At 36.7% G+C, this 21,105-nt stretch overlaps 1 protein-coding gene across 1 annotated transcript; it reads right to left on the reverse strand.

Moving 5' to 3' along the window:
- Positions 1-1,446: 1,446 nt before the first annotated feature.
- Positions 1,447-8,429, reverse strand: LOC140163882 (uncharacterized). Its single transcript, XM_072187196.1, has 10 exons — positions 8,418-8,429; positions 5,581-5,679; positions 5,272-5,383; positions 4,776-4,913; positions 4,423-4,493; positions 4,228-4,372; positions 3,680-3,894; positions 2,974-3,133; positions 2,406-2,512; positions 1,447-1,551 (listed from the first exon to the last, which is right to left on the reverse strand). Exons 1-10 carry the CDS (start codon positions 8,427-8,429, stop codon positions 1,447-1,449), a joined length of 1,164 nt encoding a protein of 387 aa, XP_072043297.1.
- Between the last annotated feature and the right edge of the window lie 12,676 nt (positions 8,430-21,105).

Genomic DNA, 21,105 nt, shown 5'->3' on the forward strand with positions numbered 1-21,105 from the left:
CTCTTTACTAGTGTCCCCAAATACTACGTAAAAACCACTAATTTACATTGTTTACGCAACATACAAATAATATCATCACTTCCGTTGCTGATGGGCAGAGCGATTAACTGTAAACCGTTGACAAGAGCGTACTTGCGCGATGTTGACAAGGCGCAACTTGCGAGTATGGCGACAGAAATAACAACACATACGGCGTGTAAAACACACATAGTAGGCCTACGCTTCGGATCGGAGGCGCATTGTGAACATCGCGGAAGTATGCTCTCGTCAAAAGTTTTATACAGCAAATTAAAATCACGGTAGTTACTATAATCGATAAGTCGCTATAATCTGAGGCAGAATTTAAAAGTCCGAGTACCGGTACGACATTTTCGGTCTGGTTGGCAGGATGTCAGACGCAAATTAGTCTTTTAATTCGGGCTCAGATTATAGCATCTCCCTCGAGCGTCAAGTCGCAAGCATATGGCCTTTAATGCAACTTTGACCAAAGGGCCGTTCATATTACGCCGCAATTGCGGTGCGGTGCCGCACTCCAGAATACTTACGATATTGCAATGAAGTTCAATATATTTTAACTTGGAAATGCGACGAGTAGCGTTGAGTTGAGGCAAAAAGTAATCGATATATCGATACCGCATCGCACTGCATTGCGGCGTAGTTTGAACGGACCTCGACGCTGCAACAATAAGGCTTTTTGAAGTATGACGGGCACAAATGGAGATGGTGTACTTTTATTTGGGTGGCCTAATCTTGTGTATGCTTTCTTTCAGCATGTACAAAAGATTACCCAAATCAAAGTACTCCCTCTTTTGTGCCCGCCATACTTCAAAAAGGCTTAATAATCAGCGATTGTGGAAACGCACTCAGCGAATACTAGTGTGATTATACATGTACACTGGTGAAGTGACGTAGTTAATCGAATTAACTACCATAGCAATAGATGAATAAAATGTTGACTGTATCCCCGTAGTAGGCCTACAACGTCCATGCGGTACCGATGCATTGAACCATATATGTCAAAGAAATGCTAATCACTTGCACCTGTAAGATTAGTCTGTTACAAAGAGCGGTATTGTATTCAATCTATTATATGATTGAAGACAGGTGATGAGTGCAACCTGCTGTAGTGCAGAGCGATCTATTCAAATTGTATTAATCTATTGCTATGGTAGTTAATCCGATTAGGACGTCACTTCGCCAGCGTATATCGGATAGGAAAAGTTAAAAGCTATAAGTACAGAAACAAAAACATCTTAACATGCTTAAGACATGAGAAATGTTTTAAAATAAAAGTCTGATATATAATCACAGTTATTTTAAACTTAAACCTTATATTTATGGAATATATATACTTCAATAGACAGTGAGCACCTTGTCCGACAATGTTGTATAAAACTAGCATGTTTACCAGTACAGTGTCTGTGGTCTTCAGTTTCAATGTGTCCCCTAGTCTTGTTCTTCCTCTTCCTGTTGGGGTACACGTTCATTTTCGCCGCGCTCATCATCCTCCAATTCCCCTACAGGTACCGCTACATCCACATTCCCAGCTTTCTATAGATGATAAAATGGAAAACAATCTATTTATAAGCATGATCATCATTTTGGGAAACATCATTTTTAAAATTGAACTGAAACCCGATTCCCCTTAAATATATCAGCTCACTAAAATAGCAGCCCTGACAAAATATATATAAATAGGCATAAGAAATTCTATGAATAAAAAATTCTATCAGGTTATGGTCACCCTTAGATATCCAGACAACTTATTTATATTATCAGTATCATTAATTCTGAGTAATTTTCAAGTTCTGTATAAACCATAACGAAATCATAATGCGTGTGTGTGGGGAGGGGCATGGTGCCCCTAAAACCTAAGAGAAGTGAAAATAAACAAAAATGCCCCATAGAGAAAGAAACATCACGTAGGTATGTGAAATGTAAGGCCAAAAAGTATGTCTCAGATACATTTGGTAAAATAGCTTTGTGCTATGCTTTATTATTTTTTTAAACATTATTTTAAGAAAATGAGCTGTTCGATATGCGTTATTTTTTCATTTTACATTCAACGAACAATATTTATGCACTTTTTGATATTCAGATACAGAAACATATAGTAATACACTGCAAAAACAGTGTCTAGAGATTGAACACTTTTTTTTTTTTTCAATTTGTAAATACGTTTAAAACCTAAACACCAATGTCAAATTTCAAAACATCATATGTTTAATATCTAAACACAAGACATATTTAATTCATAAACATGTTTAGCATTTAAACGTGTTTACAAATAGAGGACAAGGTGGTGTCTAGAATGAGTGCTTATATTATAACCCCTAGACATTGTTTTAGGCCTACATGAATTAAATAAATGAATTTGGCATTTCAGCAATGATATTTGAACTTACTTTATACTTTCTTCCACCTGGAAGATTTGGTGTTCTTTTCAGATAATCTCCAAGTCCCTTCTCTATCCCAACCTCCTTAGCTTGAGGATGATTCTTCATGCAAGCTTCTATAGAAAGGTGGAAATGATATGAGTTCAGTATTAAATTAAACTCCTTTATCAAAATAAACGGTCTGTATCTCAATATTAGGATTTCCCAAAAGCCTACATGTCGACGTGTTACCATACGTGCGGTCTGTGGTCTTAGGGGAAATATTTTTATTTGATAAGTTTATGAATAAAGTATACAATATAATCTAAAATAACAAAAACTAATTGAAACAGACGTCCGATTTAGGGGTCCGATTTAAATATCCATATTTTAATTTTACACCCACTATGATTGGTTCAGACAGCATGACAAATTATATGCATTCTGTTTTAGGCTTAGCCGATCTTAGCTCTATGGAAGCTTATGGATCTGTTTTCTCACCCAATGTTTGGAAACATACTGTGAAATAAAGGGAAGGCCTACATGATTTGACATATTATGTTAATCATAGATTATATCTTGGGCTTATGAAACTTACTGACGATAACTTTGTAGAAAGGGCTATCTTTAATGCTCAGCTTGCCCTTTCTCCCTAATACACTGTAGGAGGACCACAAATTGTTCGTTCCCAGCTTCCTCATCACCCTCCTGATGGTTTCGTTGAGATCATGTCCTCCAACAAGACTGAGGTGTCGTATCTGGAATAAAGACATGTGAATCAAAGCTAAATATTTTTAATGCATTATCGCATGGAATTTGGAAGTCAATATCGTTTATGATGTTGCCGTTGTTGATGATTCAGTATCTTGTGATACTTTGGCACACAACTGAATAAAGTTACTGTGATTTTCATTGCAAGTGCAATATGTCAAACATATTTTGAATTATGGCCTATTTATAAATGATCATGATTATAATTATTGTCTCATTTTGGAAATATAATGTAAAATTTATGTATGTAGCTCTATTTTGTGTTACTTGCAGCAATATTGGCCTGTTCATCCGCGACAAATGGCGGATACATGTTAGATTGTGCACTTTCATACTTCTAAAGCAATATTTAAGTACAGCAGGCTAACTTCCACTTGCAATTAATAATACTCTATATAAATATAGGGAAAGATAATAAATTTACATTATATGGAAAATAGAATAACATTCATTTCCTGAATATTATACATATTTATAACGTGAAAAGTATTGGCCTGAACGACACCTATATACTTTTTTCACAACGAACTTACCATTTTCTTCCGGAATAGTTGTGTCTCAAGTCTTTCGGAAACATCCTTAAACTCCTCTACCGTTTGCAACGGTTTTTCAAGAGGATCTTCCTCTGCCTCGTGTGCCTCACCTCTCTCTGGCTGCCTGTTAATAAGGGTGCGCAACAATGTAAGTTGTTCGTCCTGTGCTTCCTCAAGTTTCTGTAGTTTCAGAAGCACACTGACTTGGAAACTAGCTGCAAAAATATAATGCAACAAAATATAACAATATTAACATAAAAATATTAACATTAAATTAATTAAAATTAATATATGCCCCTATATAGCTAGAAGAGGAGGAAAACTACGAAGAGGAAGAATAATGAGAATTGTGTATATAACACTATATAATAATTATGTTCTGTTTTTACAGAAGTATCGATCAAATCTACTTCGTGAGGCCTGTTATCATGCTATTATTTTCACTTTTAATGGCTAGCTCATTGAAGCAATATGAGTAGCTCAAAAAAGCAATGAGGGAGGGGTTATTTTGATGGAGAAAACTTAAAATAAATGTAAAATAGACTTACACTCTGAAGTAGTCACTCTCCGAAAACCTGGAGTGGTTGGTGTTGATCTCATAGTGCTTGTTGAAGCCAGCTGAGGATCGTGGTGACGAGGAGTTGTTGGCAGGTTGGAGGATTTGGAGACTGGTTTGGGGATGGAGTTGGATCCCTGGATCGTGGTAGACCTACATGTACTTGAGGGGGTTTGGGTAGGCTCACTTTCTGCATGGACTGTTTTCTTGGACTACGACGTAGTTTTTGCTTGGTGGTATCTGGCTCAGAGTCACTATCTATATATAAAAAACATGAACATATTTACAATGGTGATTATATCAGATACTCGGATATACCGTGCGGTTAGCTTTGCCTTCTTCAATGATCTGGAAATTGCAAACATGTTATAAGAAGCATTCACGTTACAAATATGTTATAATAAGAGTCTGGGCCCTGGCCTGGCCCATGCCATAATTTTCAAAGAAACAGCCCTAGCTGACCCTTTCCAAATATACAAATTTATGATTCGTTACTATTAGATTTGCTTTAAATGTCTTCACTATGATCAGTTTCCTCACCATCAGCGCCAGCATCACTGCCTGAATCAAGTTTGGCAGGACGGCGTTTTTTTCGTTGCATCGTGCCTTCATCGTCTGTTTCCAGATTTGAAGTTTCCTCCGCCTTCCTCGCACAATTCTTTGCTTTCATATAATCTTCTGTGTATGAAAAAAGATCATCACATACAAGACAGCATAGGACAATAGGACCACTCGTACTTTTTTTCATATATGTATAATATTAAGGCCTAAAAGGCGTAAAAGTATTGAACAAATAATGTTGAGCAAAATATAGTGCAATTTGTTCTGATTTCAGGTTTCAGGTTAGATTTAAGACCTTTTTTGAACTTCGTTCTTACGATTAATTTGTCTACGGCAGAAAGACATGCTTGCTATATATAAGACGTCGGAAAATAATACCAATTTAATAATTTAATTTAATTTAATTTAATAATACAAGTGGTATATCATATTAAAAAGTAGAGATTCTTTCACGATCTATCGATGTTTAACTTACTGGTCAGTTTAATCACCCTGATCTTGCATCTGCCCCACCGCTCCTCATCAGGAATGTCGTGCTTTCTTGCCTTGTAAGCTGGGTTGTGGGTTGGCCAGTAGCAATAATTCTCCTGTATATAATAAAAAATAATAAGAAAAACAGTAGAGAAATTTGTACAAGGGTCTACGGCACTATATTTTATCTGTTTCCCTTTCTCTTTGTCGTTATCAGCTCAACGATATTTGACCGGTTTGAAGAATCCGCATTGAAAATGTCGCTGAAATTATAAATCCGTATTATCGCAAATTATTGTTATAATTAACTTGCCTCTCCTTCTTCATGTCTTCCTCCTCCTTCAATCCACGATGAAGATATCACATCAACGGTAGATTCGTCCACGAAAATAACCACCGCGTACTCTCCCATCTGTAATAACAACAAAAGCATAATAAATGATTTCATAAACATACACCTAGAATATAGCCGTGTAGGCCTACATAACAAGATGGGCCAAGTGCGCGAAATATTACACATTTTTAGATTTAATCATGCTGATTTGATAAGTGAATCATGTTAACCTGGTTAAGAGGTTTCTTCGATATCGGTATTCCGTGGCCGGTTTCATCCAACAACAAAAAATAGATTTACTAATTATTATAGTGGTCATATTTAATTTATGGGCATGTGCGTGTAAAAATCTCCAATAATTTCCAAAACATGGCAGTCATTCTCATAATAATAATATAAATTACATTAAGAGATCGGGACAACATTTGCACAGTATTTTTGTGGGACATCAAATTGCAATATGAATACGAGGAATGGCCTTCTATGATATCAAATAATTTTGATTTTGTTTTGTTGTTGTTGAAATTTCGATATAATACAAATTTTATGACAAATTATTAAAAATTTAACAGTCCTCGAAGTAAGTTTTATAAATTTAATGATAATACTTGAAGTGTATGTAGCTGATGGGAGGAAAAGTCGTCCATCATTTGAAAAAAAGTCTTTTCTTTTGGAGGAAATAATCTGTCTTCAATACGAAATGTCAAAATTTGATGGACGGTTTTACCTCCCAGCTATATACTTTAAGCATTGGTAAGTAGGGCCTACATATCATTAGATTTACTTCGAGGACTGTTAAATATCAAAACACATCTTTTAATAAAATTATTTGATATAGGCTAGGAAATTCCTCGTATTTAAAATCAGAATGCAATATGGTGTATGATGTGCTCTCAGGTCCCACAAAACATGCAGAATGTTGCTTTTGAATACTTTAAAATTAAAACAAAACTTCATTTTTACCATAACTAAAGGCAATGTAGCAAAGTCATGAAGATAGACATGTGTCTGTCATCTGTGTCGAATTTCATCGCTTAAGAAGAACAACAACACATACAAAATCTAAATGTTTCCTATCTTCTCTTCAAGTGTCAAACCGCAAACGGATACGTTTTGCTCTTAGTTTTTCAAGTTCCATACGTGGAACTTTCTCTGAATGAATACTCATGGATTTCTATTTTAAGGGTGATACACCTTCTCTCTCCCTGTGAGCCATCGGTTTACACCTTGACGTCCTGCCATCCCCCTCTCCCCCACCTATTTTAATCTAATACTAATGGCCATTCGTTTTCCCAGTCGCCACCCAAACAGGGTGGTGGGGTTATGTATTTTTAAATTGTGATCATATTTGATAAAATGTCATATTTTGTTTTGGTCACATTTGAAAGCTAAAACACCACTAACAACCCTGTAAATATGAACAATATACTAGTAGCTTTTCAACTACTGGAGATGTGTGGTTGATCGAAAGTTGTGAGGGAAGGATAGGGAAGAGGAGCACATATAAAGTCTATGGGAACAGGGCGTTTCGCATGTGTAACTTGAATAAATTAATGACTACAGGGGCTACATGAACTTGATTTTGGTCTTAATTTACAGCTAAAAAATTCTACTAGTTGTTTTTAATCATTTTGAACTCATATGCATGCATACATAGGCCTACAGAATCGTCCTGGTCATCGACCTCTTTGATTTTTTTCAGACAGAAGCGCAATTCAGACGTCCCATTTTAATTCAGTGCTTTCAGGCAACACAAACCTAATTTTAAACTAAAAATAAAAACAGATGTGGTCCACTTCCAAGCAATCAATATACATCATTATTCATTTGCAATCATTTCATAAATATTGCAACATTCCATTGTTTAGGGCTAAAATTAGCGTACTTGAACTTCTCTGGGTAATATATGATTTATGAGGTCATACCATCTGTTGTCTTTATCCAAGTCCATGGTTAATAACCATGGACTTGGAGTTTGTGACTAACCCAGAACATAGGTCAAGACTGAGGTGGTACAGGTGAAGTTCTGGGTGCACAAAATACACCTCTGGGTGCAATTACCGGCAATACGATAATCATTTCAATGGATTTCCAGTAAACCCTTCTGGTTGACTTTAAAGCAATTATTCAAATTGTGAAGTTTTGGGCGCTAAATACTCCCTTAATCACATGTTGCTTACATATTGGGCAACAACGGCCACTCTTTTTGCACTTGTAATTATTAATGTTACTTCTCACGTGTTCTATTTTTATACTTGATGACTTCTCTTACTACTTTCAGGAATTTGTCTGTGTAAATATATATGATATAGCTGAGAATAATAATATTACTTGTAATTAAATCGGGTATACTAAGTTGTCCGACGATCTGATGATCGAGTGTCGATGAGTGTCATGCTAATCTAATACTCATCTAACACATTATGTCAGATAGATCAGACTTATGAAATAGGTATAATAATTTGACAAACATGACAAAACTCAAGTCAATAAACCACCTTGAATTTCAATCAAATAATTAATTGTAGGCACGGCCTTTCAATTCTGACAACATCGCCGATCTTTTTCAATTTTGAGGTTGCAATTATAAAGCGCTCAATCACGACGAATAGGCCAGCTATACGAATGCATCACGAACATACTTAGTATTTTATTTAGTAGTACGGAATACGGAATTAAACCATGAATATCATCAAATCTTACAACATACTTTTAAGTCAAGAATGGTAAATAATTAGAAACACAATATCCTATTAAAAACATCTTATTAAGTTTAACTCCTCAGCATTTAAAGACTTTCCTCGAATTCAAATTACATCAACCGTCATTGTGGATGCCATATGTCATGTATGTAGTTACTCATTGTACTTCACTGATTAAATTGACTAAAAACATACACGCTTTATCATGTTTAATGCAAATATAGTAACAATAAAATACAATCTTACCTTTGTTTGGTAGAACTGAACGAAACAGATGCAAATAATTCCTTTTGATGAGCAACTTGATGTATATATTCCTTAGAACAGCATGCCAGCATAAACGATCATGTACATGTGAAAACGTATAATTTTTCACATTCCAGGTTTGAATTTTGGGTTGCCAGACGATTCACAAAACCATAAAACTTTTATATAGGTCACACTTAAAGATCTCAAGCAAGTCAAACACCCGGGTCATACATCACAATCTCTAAGACACAGTTCCTCATTAACCAGCAGCTTATGCTAGCTTAGGCTGACTTTAAAATGTTGGGTGCAAAAGCTTAACTCTACAAATTGAGATCAACGTCCGAGAAGTGATGTTGTCGAATGCATATAATTGAACCGTGCTGTGATGATGAGATTGTTATAATAAAAGGACTGCGTGAAACACTTGCCAAATTAGGTGCATGTTTCCTGATTGATGCACATATATAAAGAATTAAACAGTTAAACTTGTATTCATCAACAATATACAGACATCATTGGCTTCACAATTGCTGGGATTTATGCGCGCACAGCAGGCGAACATTTTGAAGTGAAAGTTGATACACATTTGGGTTCATTTCCCACGAAGTGCGCAAAAATATGCAATTTTACACTATTTTATACCAAATCAATGCGTTTAGGGCAATCTATAAAGAACAAGGAATTTTTCTTTCACTTTTTTTCTTTGAGTTGTCGGGGGGGTGATTGTCATAAGAATTCAAGGAATTATTTAATCCCTGTTGATTTAATTAATATTAAGTCGGCTTTGTCATGTGTATCTTGTCTTTTTTTACTTTCTTCAATCCTTTCCGTCCTTTTCCTCAGTCTCCTGACATGATAGCCCCTCTTTTTCCTTTCTGTTAATTGCTGACGTACCAGATATCCGGGGTAAGACATACACAAATTGCTTTTACCTGGTGGAGCGCCAGAAAACTTTTCAATTCTAAACTATTTCATCCAAAATCAAGGTATAATACCGAATAGGCCTTTTGCCTGTATTTTTAGAGTAAATATACTATAGACCATGCAGGGAAGTGTTTGCCGAAAACGGGGTGGGGTGACATTTGATATCCCAAAGTGTATGGGGACGTGTCTCCCCTGTCCCCTAAGGATTTACGCCTATACAGTGCCTTAAACCAGAGTACGTGTTAAAACATTTTGATAATATGAAATAATAATTAAACGCTTTAGAAAGACATTTAATTGAGGTTATACAAAACGTTCGGAAAACGTTCTGGAAATAACGTATTATGAACGTGGCAAAATAACGTAAAAAATCGAAATATTTTGTCACGTTTTAAAACGTTTTCTGAACGTCATGGTAAAACGAACATTATTTTAACAAAGTCAAAACGTTTTTAAAACGTTTTTAAAACGTTTTGGAAGACGAAGACGTAAAAGACCAAACTAGAACTTAGAGAAAACGTTTTCTAAACGTTTTGTGTTTGCTGGGATGGCTTGTAAAAGAGATGATACATTAACTTAAAGCCATATTATAACATTTGCCGAGGAAAACGCCCTCAAATATTTTTTAAATTCAGGTTTTTATCCGATTGTAATGTACTTTAGTAAACAAAGATTCTCTGCAAAAATCAAGACTTTAGGTGCTGTAGTTTTGTCAAAATCTGAGATTATGAATAAACCGCCGGAACCGTCGTTTTATTATTACGATAGAAATATTAGTCGAACGCGTATGCGATGTCAACACACCCCTACGTACACGGTGTGCGGGACACCACCACCCACACACACCCACACGCCAGAGGATCGTACCATATTACAACCGCCGGAGTAATATGCATTGGCGCTAGTAGTAAATTCAATTTTCTTTGCTTTACCTCACTTGTTCGGCTCAAAATTAAAAGAGGACATATATGACAGTTATAATGCTAACATTTTATTGAAAATGAATACTATTCTATTTTTAAAGAAATGTTATAATATAACTTTAATGGTCTGACGAATATTCATAGGCATATGGTTTTTTGTGAGCTGTGACCAGAGAGACAGCCAGTATCCTGACGGTAGCAATAGGAATACGCATCAAACAAGGTTAATTAATTGAAACGTGATTATTAATGCATACACTTCTAGTGCCCGTTTCTATTCATCGTTATGTATTCTTCTCCCGTGCATTATTTTCGCGAACTACCCTTCATAGCCCAAATTATATAAACCTGCACGCTAAGCAATGCATTATCTAAAACCCGCACGCTAAACAATAGATTCTAGATAATACGTGCACGCTCAAATACTAGAAATTCTATACTATCACATAACTATATAGTAGAGTTAGGTGGCGCTTTCGACACAGAGGTCACATAACTATATAATTGTCTGTTCGATATATATACCATCAAAAAAGTACGAATATACATTCTGTGGTGTTAAAATGGTATAGTTACAAACGGTGTTCTATCTGAGACTATTATACCTGAAGAGATAGGAAGCGAGCCACTCAAACCACTCGACCCGTGTCAGGTATAATAGTCTCATGTTCTATTTTGCAAATATCATTGTCATAAATTATGATTAATGACCTCAAATAAATCAAACATCAAATGAGAATAATCGAGCTTCTATTAATTAAAAGGGCCAAAAACAGGTGGATCATAATTATACAAGATGACACCATTGCAAAATATTCAGCATTTTATAAATAAAATACATGTAGGCCTATATCTAAAATAACATGACCGGGCCCGGGAAACACACACTAGTGCATAATATCATGATCATGCTTTATAATACTGAACACATTGTAAAATCCCAATGTCGTGTGTTTTAATACAAGTAGATTTTAAAGTTCAAATTATAGAGCTATAAAGTCCAGTTGATATTGATATGTTTTTTCTCTCATCTCAATTCACCGTAGTACTAGTCGGACATCTAAATCGATCGTTTCCAGGTGAACTGGTTCAGTGCTCTCTGTGTTCGAAACCACGATATTAAATGATCACAACATAAAGTCAATTGGTTACACACCATGCGTGAATAAGTTACTAAAGTATGACGTATGGCGCAATCGATACCATTGATAGCTAACCTATACAGGGATTGATTTTCTTTACCTGGTCCAGTTAAATGCTACCTAGCTGGTCAATGGCCTGACGGTGTTTTTAAAATGTAAGATATTTTCCCCAATATTAAAACTAATATATTGAATGCAGCAATTAATATTGCCTATTGTTTTAATACACTCAAAGTGTATGACGGATAATGTACTCGTGCAAATGCATTCGTCAAGATAATCGCACTTGCCATGGAGTTATTGCATTTAGCTCTCGAGCCTATCGGCTCTCGAGCTAATGCAATAACTCCACGGCGCGTGCGATTATCTTGACGAATGCATTGCACTCAGTTCATTATCCCTATTGAAACTTTGCCTGGAGAAGTTGAAGTTGACGTTCATGGCGATGTATGTGATAATTTGACATCATGGATTGTATAATTGTTTTTTGTGCCGTTTAATACGCGACGAGTCAGCATCTGAATATCTGATGTAAATTTCAACTTCAAAGTCAACCCTCGGATATCACTACCCAGGAAGGATTTTACACTGATTTGTATGCAATTTATTGGGATTAACTGAAGTCGGGATGTTGCACATTGCGTGCCGATGGACCAGTATGTCAACGAGGCTGGACTTTCCGTGGACCCAAAAGGACTGACCAGGGCCGGAGTTACCTATTTGGGGGCCCTGGGCCAGGCCAAAATTTGGAGGCCCCCCAAACCCACCGTGAGGAATGCATGTGCACTCAAGTGGCCAAGTTTTAAGATTTAAGAAGGCCATTTGCGCGCGAAGTGCGTGAAAAAAAATGTAATAATAGCCCATTTTAGGCTAAATAGATGCTGAATTTTGCTATATAACAGGCCAGTGCGCACGAAGCGCGCAAAATTGGGCAATTTTTGTACCCTATTTTGGCCCAAAACATGGTGTTTTTCGGCTAAAAGGAGAGATGCACACTGCACAGGGCAATTTTGGGGCCCCAAAAATGGGGGGGGTTGGGCATCTGGCCCTATGGTAAATCCGGCCCTGGGACTGACTCGCCTAGTAGACTATGAGACGTCTGTCCTTATCGTTCAATCTTGCTCTCCAACCCTAGGCAGAGTACGAAAACCATTGACATATGTAGAAATAATTATCAAAACGTAAAAGTTTGATGTTCCCGCATGCATTAACCACCACTATTTATTCCAAATATTTGTGAACGAGCTCTGTGCCAAAGAACCAATCAGCTATCAGTTAACTGAGGGCTTTGACCAGGGAATTACAAATGACCAATCACAAGCTTCGTTATAGCTTTGTTATAGAGCTACACATAATACGGCAGCTACTTTTACAATGCTTCAATGAAAATATGTACGTCACTCAAAAAACATTGATAGCTGCGCTGTATAAAATTATAGATGACGTCATCGAAAAGCCATAACAACAGCTGATCGGCGTGTGTGGGAAAAACATCGACCCAGTTCACGAAAAACATATAATTTCACCCTGAACAGTTCTAAACAGTTCACCAGTACTATTTGGCTACAGAATTGTGTATAAAACTATTGGTAAGTAAGAAAATGTTCATTTTATTCAAATTCGCTTAATTTAAAAGGGTTTATTCAAGTGCTTCACTATGCCTATTCACCATGCCTTGGATTCATAGCTTTTGATAGCATTGAGATCCAGACAGTCATCACAGCCCTCAAACATCAAGGCGTCCATCCTGGATACATCCAGATAATAGATACTATCTACAGCAAGGGCACTTCAACAATCCGCCTCCACAAGGACAGTGATAAGATATCTATCCAACGAGGGGTGCGACAAGGTGATACCATTTCACCTAAACTGTTTAATGCGGCACTTCAAGAAATTATACGTCACCTAGACTGGGAAAGTAAGGGCATTAGCATAAACGGAGACAACCTGAGTCACCTTCGCTTCGCAGATGACATAGTCATAATAACAGACAATGCTAAAGACCTAAGAGAAATGATCAATGATCTCAACCAGAGAAGCAATCAAGTGGGACTAAAGATAAACATGAAAAAGACAAAAGTCATGTTCAACCAGTTCGCCAAAGAACAGCTGGTCATGGTAGGGAACACAGAAATAGAAAAGGTGGACCAATATGTGTACTTAGGACAACTAATCAACATGACTCACAATCACATGGATGAAGTAAAGAGGAGGACTAGGGCTGGTTGGTGTGCATTTGGCAAGCTCAATGACATCATGAGAAGTAAGATGCCAACTTGTCTGAAACGAAAGGTTTTCAACCAATGTGTACTACCAGCCATGACCTATGGAGCTGAAACATGGTCACTTACTAAGAGGATGCATGGAGCAAAAACTAAAAACTGCACAGCATAGCATGGAAAGATGTATGCTGGGCTACACCAAAAGGGACAGGAAAACAGTGGCATGGATCAGGAGCCAAACAGAAGTTACAGACATAATCCACACAATAAAGATGAAGAAGTGGCATTGGGCTGGCCATCTTGCAAGATCAACAGATAATAGATGGACAAAGAATGTCACAGAATGGAGGCCTTGGCTGGGCTCAAGACACCAAGGCAGACAGAAAGTCAGATGGAGGGATGAGATAGCAAGTTTCATAGGGATCAGGTGGATGGCAAAAGCAAATGACAGGAAACTTTGATGCCAACTTGGGGAGGCTTTCGCCCTGCAGTGGGCTGAATACGGCTGATGATGATGATGATGATTCAAGTGCTATTCTCAGTCATGTCAGTGGTGTTTTCTAGTATGGCTCAAAATTCGGACCGCTCGCCATTAAGTTTACTGCTTTCTGTGTTTTGAAATTTGTTGACGTTTTAATGATCCCCGATTTCCGGTCGATTATTTTAGCTGTGTCACGTCACGTGCATGGCGCTAGTTGGTACCAGCCAAACTTCAGAAAAAAATCACGATCAACAATAACGATGTGATATGGGACTTACATAGGATTACACAGAGATATTTCTTGCCAAAATTTGACAATTTCTAGGTAGCTTGGCCCTACTTTGTCTGCGTTATATGAAAAAGGACAGTCTTAAGTAAGTAAATGTGCAACGCTTTTGATGTTTTGGGAGACAGAGAGGGATCAGAACAAAAAAATGTTGGAGCCTATTCTTGACTGTAATATTCCTTCACCACACTGCCGTACGGCAATAACCTTATATGATGGACAGATAGTATCAGTTTGTGAATGAGGACATCGTATAAGTTCCTTGTACTAGGTGTTTTCATGGTCGTGGCGTGGGTGCAGTACACTGAAATTCAATCTCATGACAAGTAAAACATGAGAAGCTTACACGATCGTACTCATGTTTGGTTGATTTGGATCAATAGTTCCACCAAATTATATCGTATTATGACTGCCACTATTATAATATAAATAGTCACATGGAGGTACCAATCTTTTTGGGACTGACATGAATTCCACATAAAAGTGAAGTATTTTCTGTTAAAGTTGATTGTGTTCTGACAACATCAGTGCTCACAATGCCTCATTTCAAATATATAGTTTTAGTTTTGGTTTTGGTTTTGGTCACGTGGTTTCCTATTGTCCTGCCTAACCACTTGAATCATAAGATATCGAACTCATTGTTTCTACCTTTTGTTTAAAACCGAACATTTGTGTCAGTCAGTTTCGGTTTTGGTTTCAGTTTCTTATAAGTGGTGTGGATCGTAAAATTATTTGATTTGAAGTTACCTACTCTAAGTATACAAAAGAAATGTTTAAATTTCGCAGTGCAATATTCACGAGCAGAGAAGTCGAACAAAGCAGTCTACATTTGAAAGCATTGATTTAGTTTGAAAGCATTGACTTGAGACTACGAATTAGCCTAAGCTGATTTCACTGTGAAAATATATAGACCATCGAAATATTTCCACAGACATTACAATAGCCACTTGACAGATTATGACTTCATTGATATCAACACTATTATACATAACTCTATTTATGTGCATGACGCATGACGGAAGATCAATATCATAGAAAGCTGGTTTAAGGGATCTAAAATGAGCGTTTATTGCGTTTCGACAGTATTTTTTGTGGGACATGAGAGCACCTCAGACCTATCGAATTGCATTCTAAATACGAAACATGTCTTTCTGATATCAAATAATTTTCATTTTTGAAAATTACAATATAATCTAAATTTTATGACAAATTATAAAAATTTGATATTTTTCAAATTTTGATATATAACAGTCCTCGAAGTAAATTATATAAATCTAATGATATATTCTTAAAGTGTATGTAGCAGGAAGGAAAAGCCGACGGTCAATTGAAAATTTTGACCTTTCATATTGAAGATATGGATTTTTTCCCAAAAGACCTAATTTTTTGTGGTGTTTTGGGAAAAAAATCCATATCTTCAATACGAAAGGTCAAAATTTTCAATTGATCGTCGGCTTTTCATCCCACCTACATACACTTTAAGTATAAATCATCAGATTTATAAAGTTTACTTCAAGCACTATTAAATATCAAAAATATCAATTTTAATGATTTGCCATAAAATGTGTATTAAATTGCGAATTTCAAAAATCAAAATTATTTGATATCAGAATGACATTCTTCGTATTCAGAATGCAATTCGATATGTCTGATGTGCTCTAATGTCCCAAAATAAATACTGTCCAAACGTTCATACCCCAGCCCTTAAACTAACTTTTATTCAATTTATTTATTGGAGAATAGAGAGAGAGATAGAAGAGATCGCCAGGGAAAGAGGGTAGGTGTGTGTGTGTGAGGGGGGAGGGGGTAAGGGTAAGGGAGAAAGAGAAACAGAGGGGAGGGAGCATTGGAAGTGGGAAGGGAAGGAGGGGGAGAGGGGGCTCAAGAGTGGAGTGGAATAGGGAAGAGTCGATATCGAGTGTGGGGAGGGGGAGGGAGGAGGTTATATATAGGTGGCGGAGGGAACATAGGTAAGAGGTATGGGTTGTGCTTTCCGGGAATAATCTAATTCATAATCAAATCATCTACATCATCATGCATCGTTTATATTTCAGACAAATAAACAAACCACCCCCCCCCCCACCCTTCAATATATGCACATGATTTCTACATGTAGGCCTAGGTCTCGTATATATCCATCATTTGTGTCTCAACGATGTCTATGCATAACTTATCAAACTCGGGTGTAATTTTATGGTGTCATGGAAGTGTGCCATCTACGGCAAAAGTCGCCCGCGTTGATAGATATCGATAATGAAAATGTTAGCACAATAGGCTATTATATACGTATGGTTATAGGCCATTATACTTTGGATTATATATACCCTCTTGTGTCCTCCCAGCACAATAGTGTTATGATTGCATACCAGTTCATCTCCACATTTTAATCCCTTGATTTTTGGTTTCTGAACAATAGAGAAACCAAAACTATATATTTGAAATGAGGGAATGTCAACAATGACACGTAACTTTATCATACTCGTACCAATGACAATTGACATACTACTGAGATAAGACTTGAATTGTAACAATCCTTTTTATTATCTTTGCGGTCATATCTTTGTTAAGCATGCAAGTATAAAAGTAAAATAAGCGACAACAAAGGTACGGTTTTGGTGTTGTACTCGCCAAATTGCTTGGTCTTGCATGGAAACTCTATCATTTTGTCGGTTTGTGGATGGCTACAGTCAAACGAATGAGATCATATCTTCATGAATGTTGTACAGTTAGGACGCTGGACAACCGATTGTTATTGTTCTGCAAGGCTCACTCAGTCATTTAATAAGGCAATACAAACGATCGAATTTGGTATTCAAATGAACAAAATTTTGAGTTACACCTTTTCAGTGTAAAATTTTGTTTCTCGGCCAAATGAAAAGCAATAATTTTCATTTTTTCAGTAAATGTCAGGAAAAACTGTAATGCTTGATACTGTATTTTTTTTCAAATCTTAGTGTTAAACTTAGTCGTGAAATTCAGTCATTTAGCTTTTCAAAGTAATATAGTTCGCTAAAGAAGGATTTTTCCCAACTTTCTAACGCACATCACCGTGAGCGATATATCATAGTTTTGTCAGAATTTCCGTTTTGATTCCATAATTTTTGACTACCAGCTGAAAAAATTTCAAATCCACGCGTGAAATACTAGCATTGTGGATCGATATCTCTGGGTGCCCGGCCTGGATACAGTGTTGCCAGAACTTCAATATACGCTGGCGAAGTTACGTAATAATCGGATTAACTACCATAGCAATAGGTGAAAACAATTTTTGAATATACCGCGCTGCACTGATACTTTCACGCGGTACCTCTGCATTGAACCATATCATGCTGATCACTTGCACCTGTAAGATTAGTATCTTTGAAAAGACCAGTATTGTGTTCAATCTATGATTGCAGATATACACAGGTGATTAGTTCAATCTGCTTGTAGTGCAGCGCGATATGTTCAAAATTGTTTTCACCTATTGCTATGGTAGTTAATCGGATTTATTACGTAACTTCGCCAGCGTATAGCAAAGAAATTACCTAGTGTTTCAATTCATGCAATTGTCATGAAGGTGACTGGGTATAGTGCCTTTTGTTTGTGCATGGAGGTATATAAATAAATGGAGAATGATCGCCAGAATTCTAATCTCTTAAGAGCTCTTAAGTGGAGATTATCCCGTTACCTCTATTCAATGAGTCACCAAACTTGAATTGACCAGCCACTTCAGTCAAGCTATTGATCTCCACGATGGTTATGAGCCTCTACCATGGTTCATTGATTGTCACTCCCAAAATTTCCTCATAGGAATTGACCCTACATTGACCCGTACCGGAAGCCTTGTAAAAGAGACTGTATAATGACGTCAGCTAGTCAATCAGCTAGTTCAAAGTCACCAGTTTTGATAGCTTATAGTTTCAATGTATGATCGTGCGAAAACCCGAAGAAATTCGGATGTTGTTCTCAAGTTATGAAACTGTTTTCTACACTAGTTGTGCCGTAACTTGACAAATATACTTAGTTTTCATGTTCATATATTAAGCTTTTAAGGGGGTCTGAGGGAGTTCAAATATAGTGCAAATGAAAGCAAAACGTTTTTACCTTCCGATTGTGAAAAAATTATGTTGGGCCAATTTGGGCCATTTGAGTTACGAGCGAGCAAAATGTACCGGAAGTACTTCGGAATTCAAGCAAAAGTGATGATCAGACAATCTTTTCTAGAGAGAAATTGATATACGGAATGTATAGGCCCTACATATACTTTGTTTAAACAGTTTCTCATAGTTTAGTGTATGATAACCGTGATTTTGGTTGAAGCTTCGGGTCAAATTGATTGAGTGCCATGACGGATATGTCATGTTATTGTTTTAAACTTTTAATTCTGTATTGTCATGAAATCGTATAGGCCGCCTAAATCATCATCATTAAACTTCTCATTGTATAATAAATAATTATCAGTATTTAGGCCTAAATGATTATTAATATTATTAGGAGGCTATCATTTTCTTTGGAGGGAGGGGTTCCAAATATACGGTGGGGGGTCATAACTTTTTGGGAAAAAAAGTCATAATTCAATTTTTCATGACCAAAATGTAGGGAGTCACAAGATGACAACAGATAAGGTGTTTCTTTTTTCAAAAAGACTGATTTCTTGATCCAATTTAAGCACTCAATTTTTGGCGAAAATGAGATTTTGATATCAAAATTTTATGAAACATGAGCACTTTCCAATAAGTATAAACTTCATTTTACCCCATTGAAATCAATGGCCAGTGAAACAGACTTCACAATGTAATCAGCTTAGCATAATCAATATAAACCTGAAATTGCCTATTCAACAATAATTGGTCATAACCAACGTAGTACAAAAGAAGCTTGGCTGGATCATTCTCCATTTATTTATATACCTCCATGGTTTGTGATTGCTGGCCACCGAAAGTCATAATGAAGCAGCCAAAACAATACAAGGTTAAACATGGAAGTTTATAACAACCTATTATAATGACCTAAAGGAAAAATCATTTATGGCAACAATGAGCCTTGCATTGTAAGTCATGGTTCAAATGTGTTGAGTACCCACCCCACCCCCATAGGCCTACATAATAAACTGCTCAAATAAAGAAAGTCCGCAGTCATGTAACCCGTACCCGTTCTACATCAAAACCTGATTTTGTTATGACAATTTGATTGATAAAGTCGTGTGCAGAATCTTGTTAGCTCCAATTTGATACCAAATTTGGTACCCAAAACTCTAAATTCACAGAGATTGATACCTGTATATGAAATTTGGTGCATTTTCAAAAGTTGCAAATGAAAAACGGAGCACGCGGATCTGTAGGTGAATGGCAGAGTACGATCATTAACATAGCCCGAAACAACCGCTTGGTCATATCGATCGCATCGTGCCCTAGTATTCATCAGTAAAGCACTGTAACAATCCATGCGTTTTAAATTAACAATTGAATAAAGCGCGCACTTCGGATAGTCGACATGGGTTCATCGTGGGCAAACAAGCTTGACCACATTGCCACGCTAAGCAATTTCGACCGCGTGTATCGTTTTGATTTGCAACTTTTGAAAATGCATCAAATGCCATAAACTGGTATCAATCCTTGTTACTGTTGAGTGTTTGGTAGTAAATTTGGTATCAAATTAGAGCTAACAAGATCCTGCACACGACCGTATCAATCAAATTGCCATAACAAGGTCAGGTTTTGAAGTAGGACGAGTTACATGACTGCGGACTTTCTTTATTTGAGCAGTTTATTACATACCGGTACCTTATAATATTTATATAGCACGGCTATAGCTATACATTTAGAAAGTAGGTCCTATAGCGCTAAATTATGACAAATAGGCCTACACAAACCCGAACGCAAGTCTGAAGGGTGTAATGAAAATGCCAACCCGCGATGGGGGGGGTCATTCAAAATTCACCTGGAGATAGGAGGGACATAAAATTAAAATCCCCTCTAATAACACGCGAATTTTTCTAGGTTTGGATTTTCCCATGGACCTCATCCTAGGTAAATAAACAAACAAACAAATAAACAAACAGACAAAATGGTTTTCATAATCATGGAATCCATAGCCCCTATAAATTGAAATTGCAGGCTATCACGGGAGCAAATTTCCAAAATTCACCTCATTTACCAGAATTGGGGATTTGGGCTACCAAATCGCTGGTCAGGCAATCCTGGTTTTCAATGGAAAAGGGACCTGGTTGACAACAATTGAAATATCGATTATTTCTCCTGGTTGTTCTCGAAATAGAGTACTGAGTTTGACATTTTCGGAGCCTGTAGGGAAAAGGGTAAAATAAAACGGAAATTCTGACAAAACTATAATATATAGACCCACACGATGTGCTTTACAGAGGTGGGAAATATCTTTCTTTAGCAAACTATATTAGTTTGAGACGCTAAAAATGAATTCTGTAAAAAGCTCACGGGCGAACTAAAGGCCTATAAAATCAAAAATATCACACTAAAAGACACAATTTGATGCTTAATTTTAACACCAGGATTTAAAAAAATGTTCATCCAAGCACTATGTTTTTATTTGAGAAGAAAAAAAAAATTTGCTTT

The sequence above is a fragment of the Amphiura filiformis genome, chromosome 11 (assembly GCF_039555335.1).
Source record: "Amphiura filiformis chromosome 11, Afil_fr2py, whole genome shotgun sequence".
NCBI classification, from domain to species: domain Eukaryota; kingdom Metazoa; phylum Echinodermata; class Ophiuroidea; order Amphilepidida; family Amphiuridae; genus Amphiura; species Amphiura filiformis.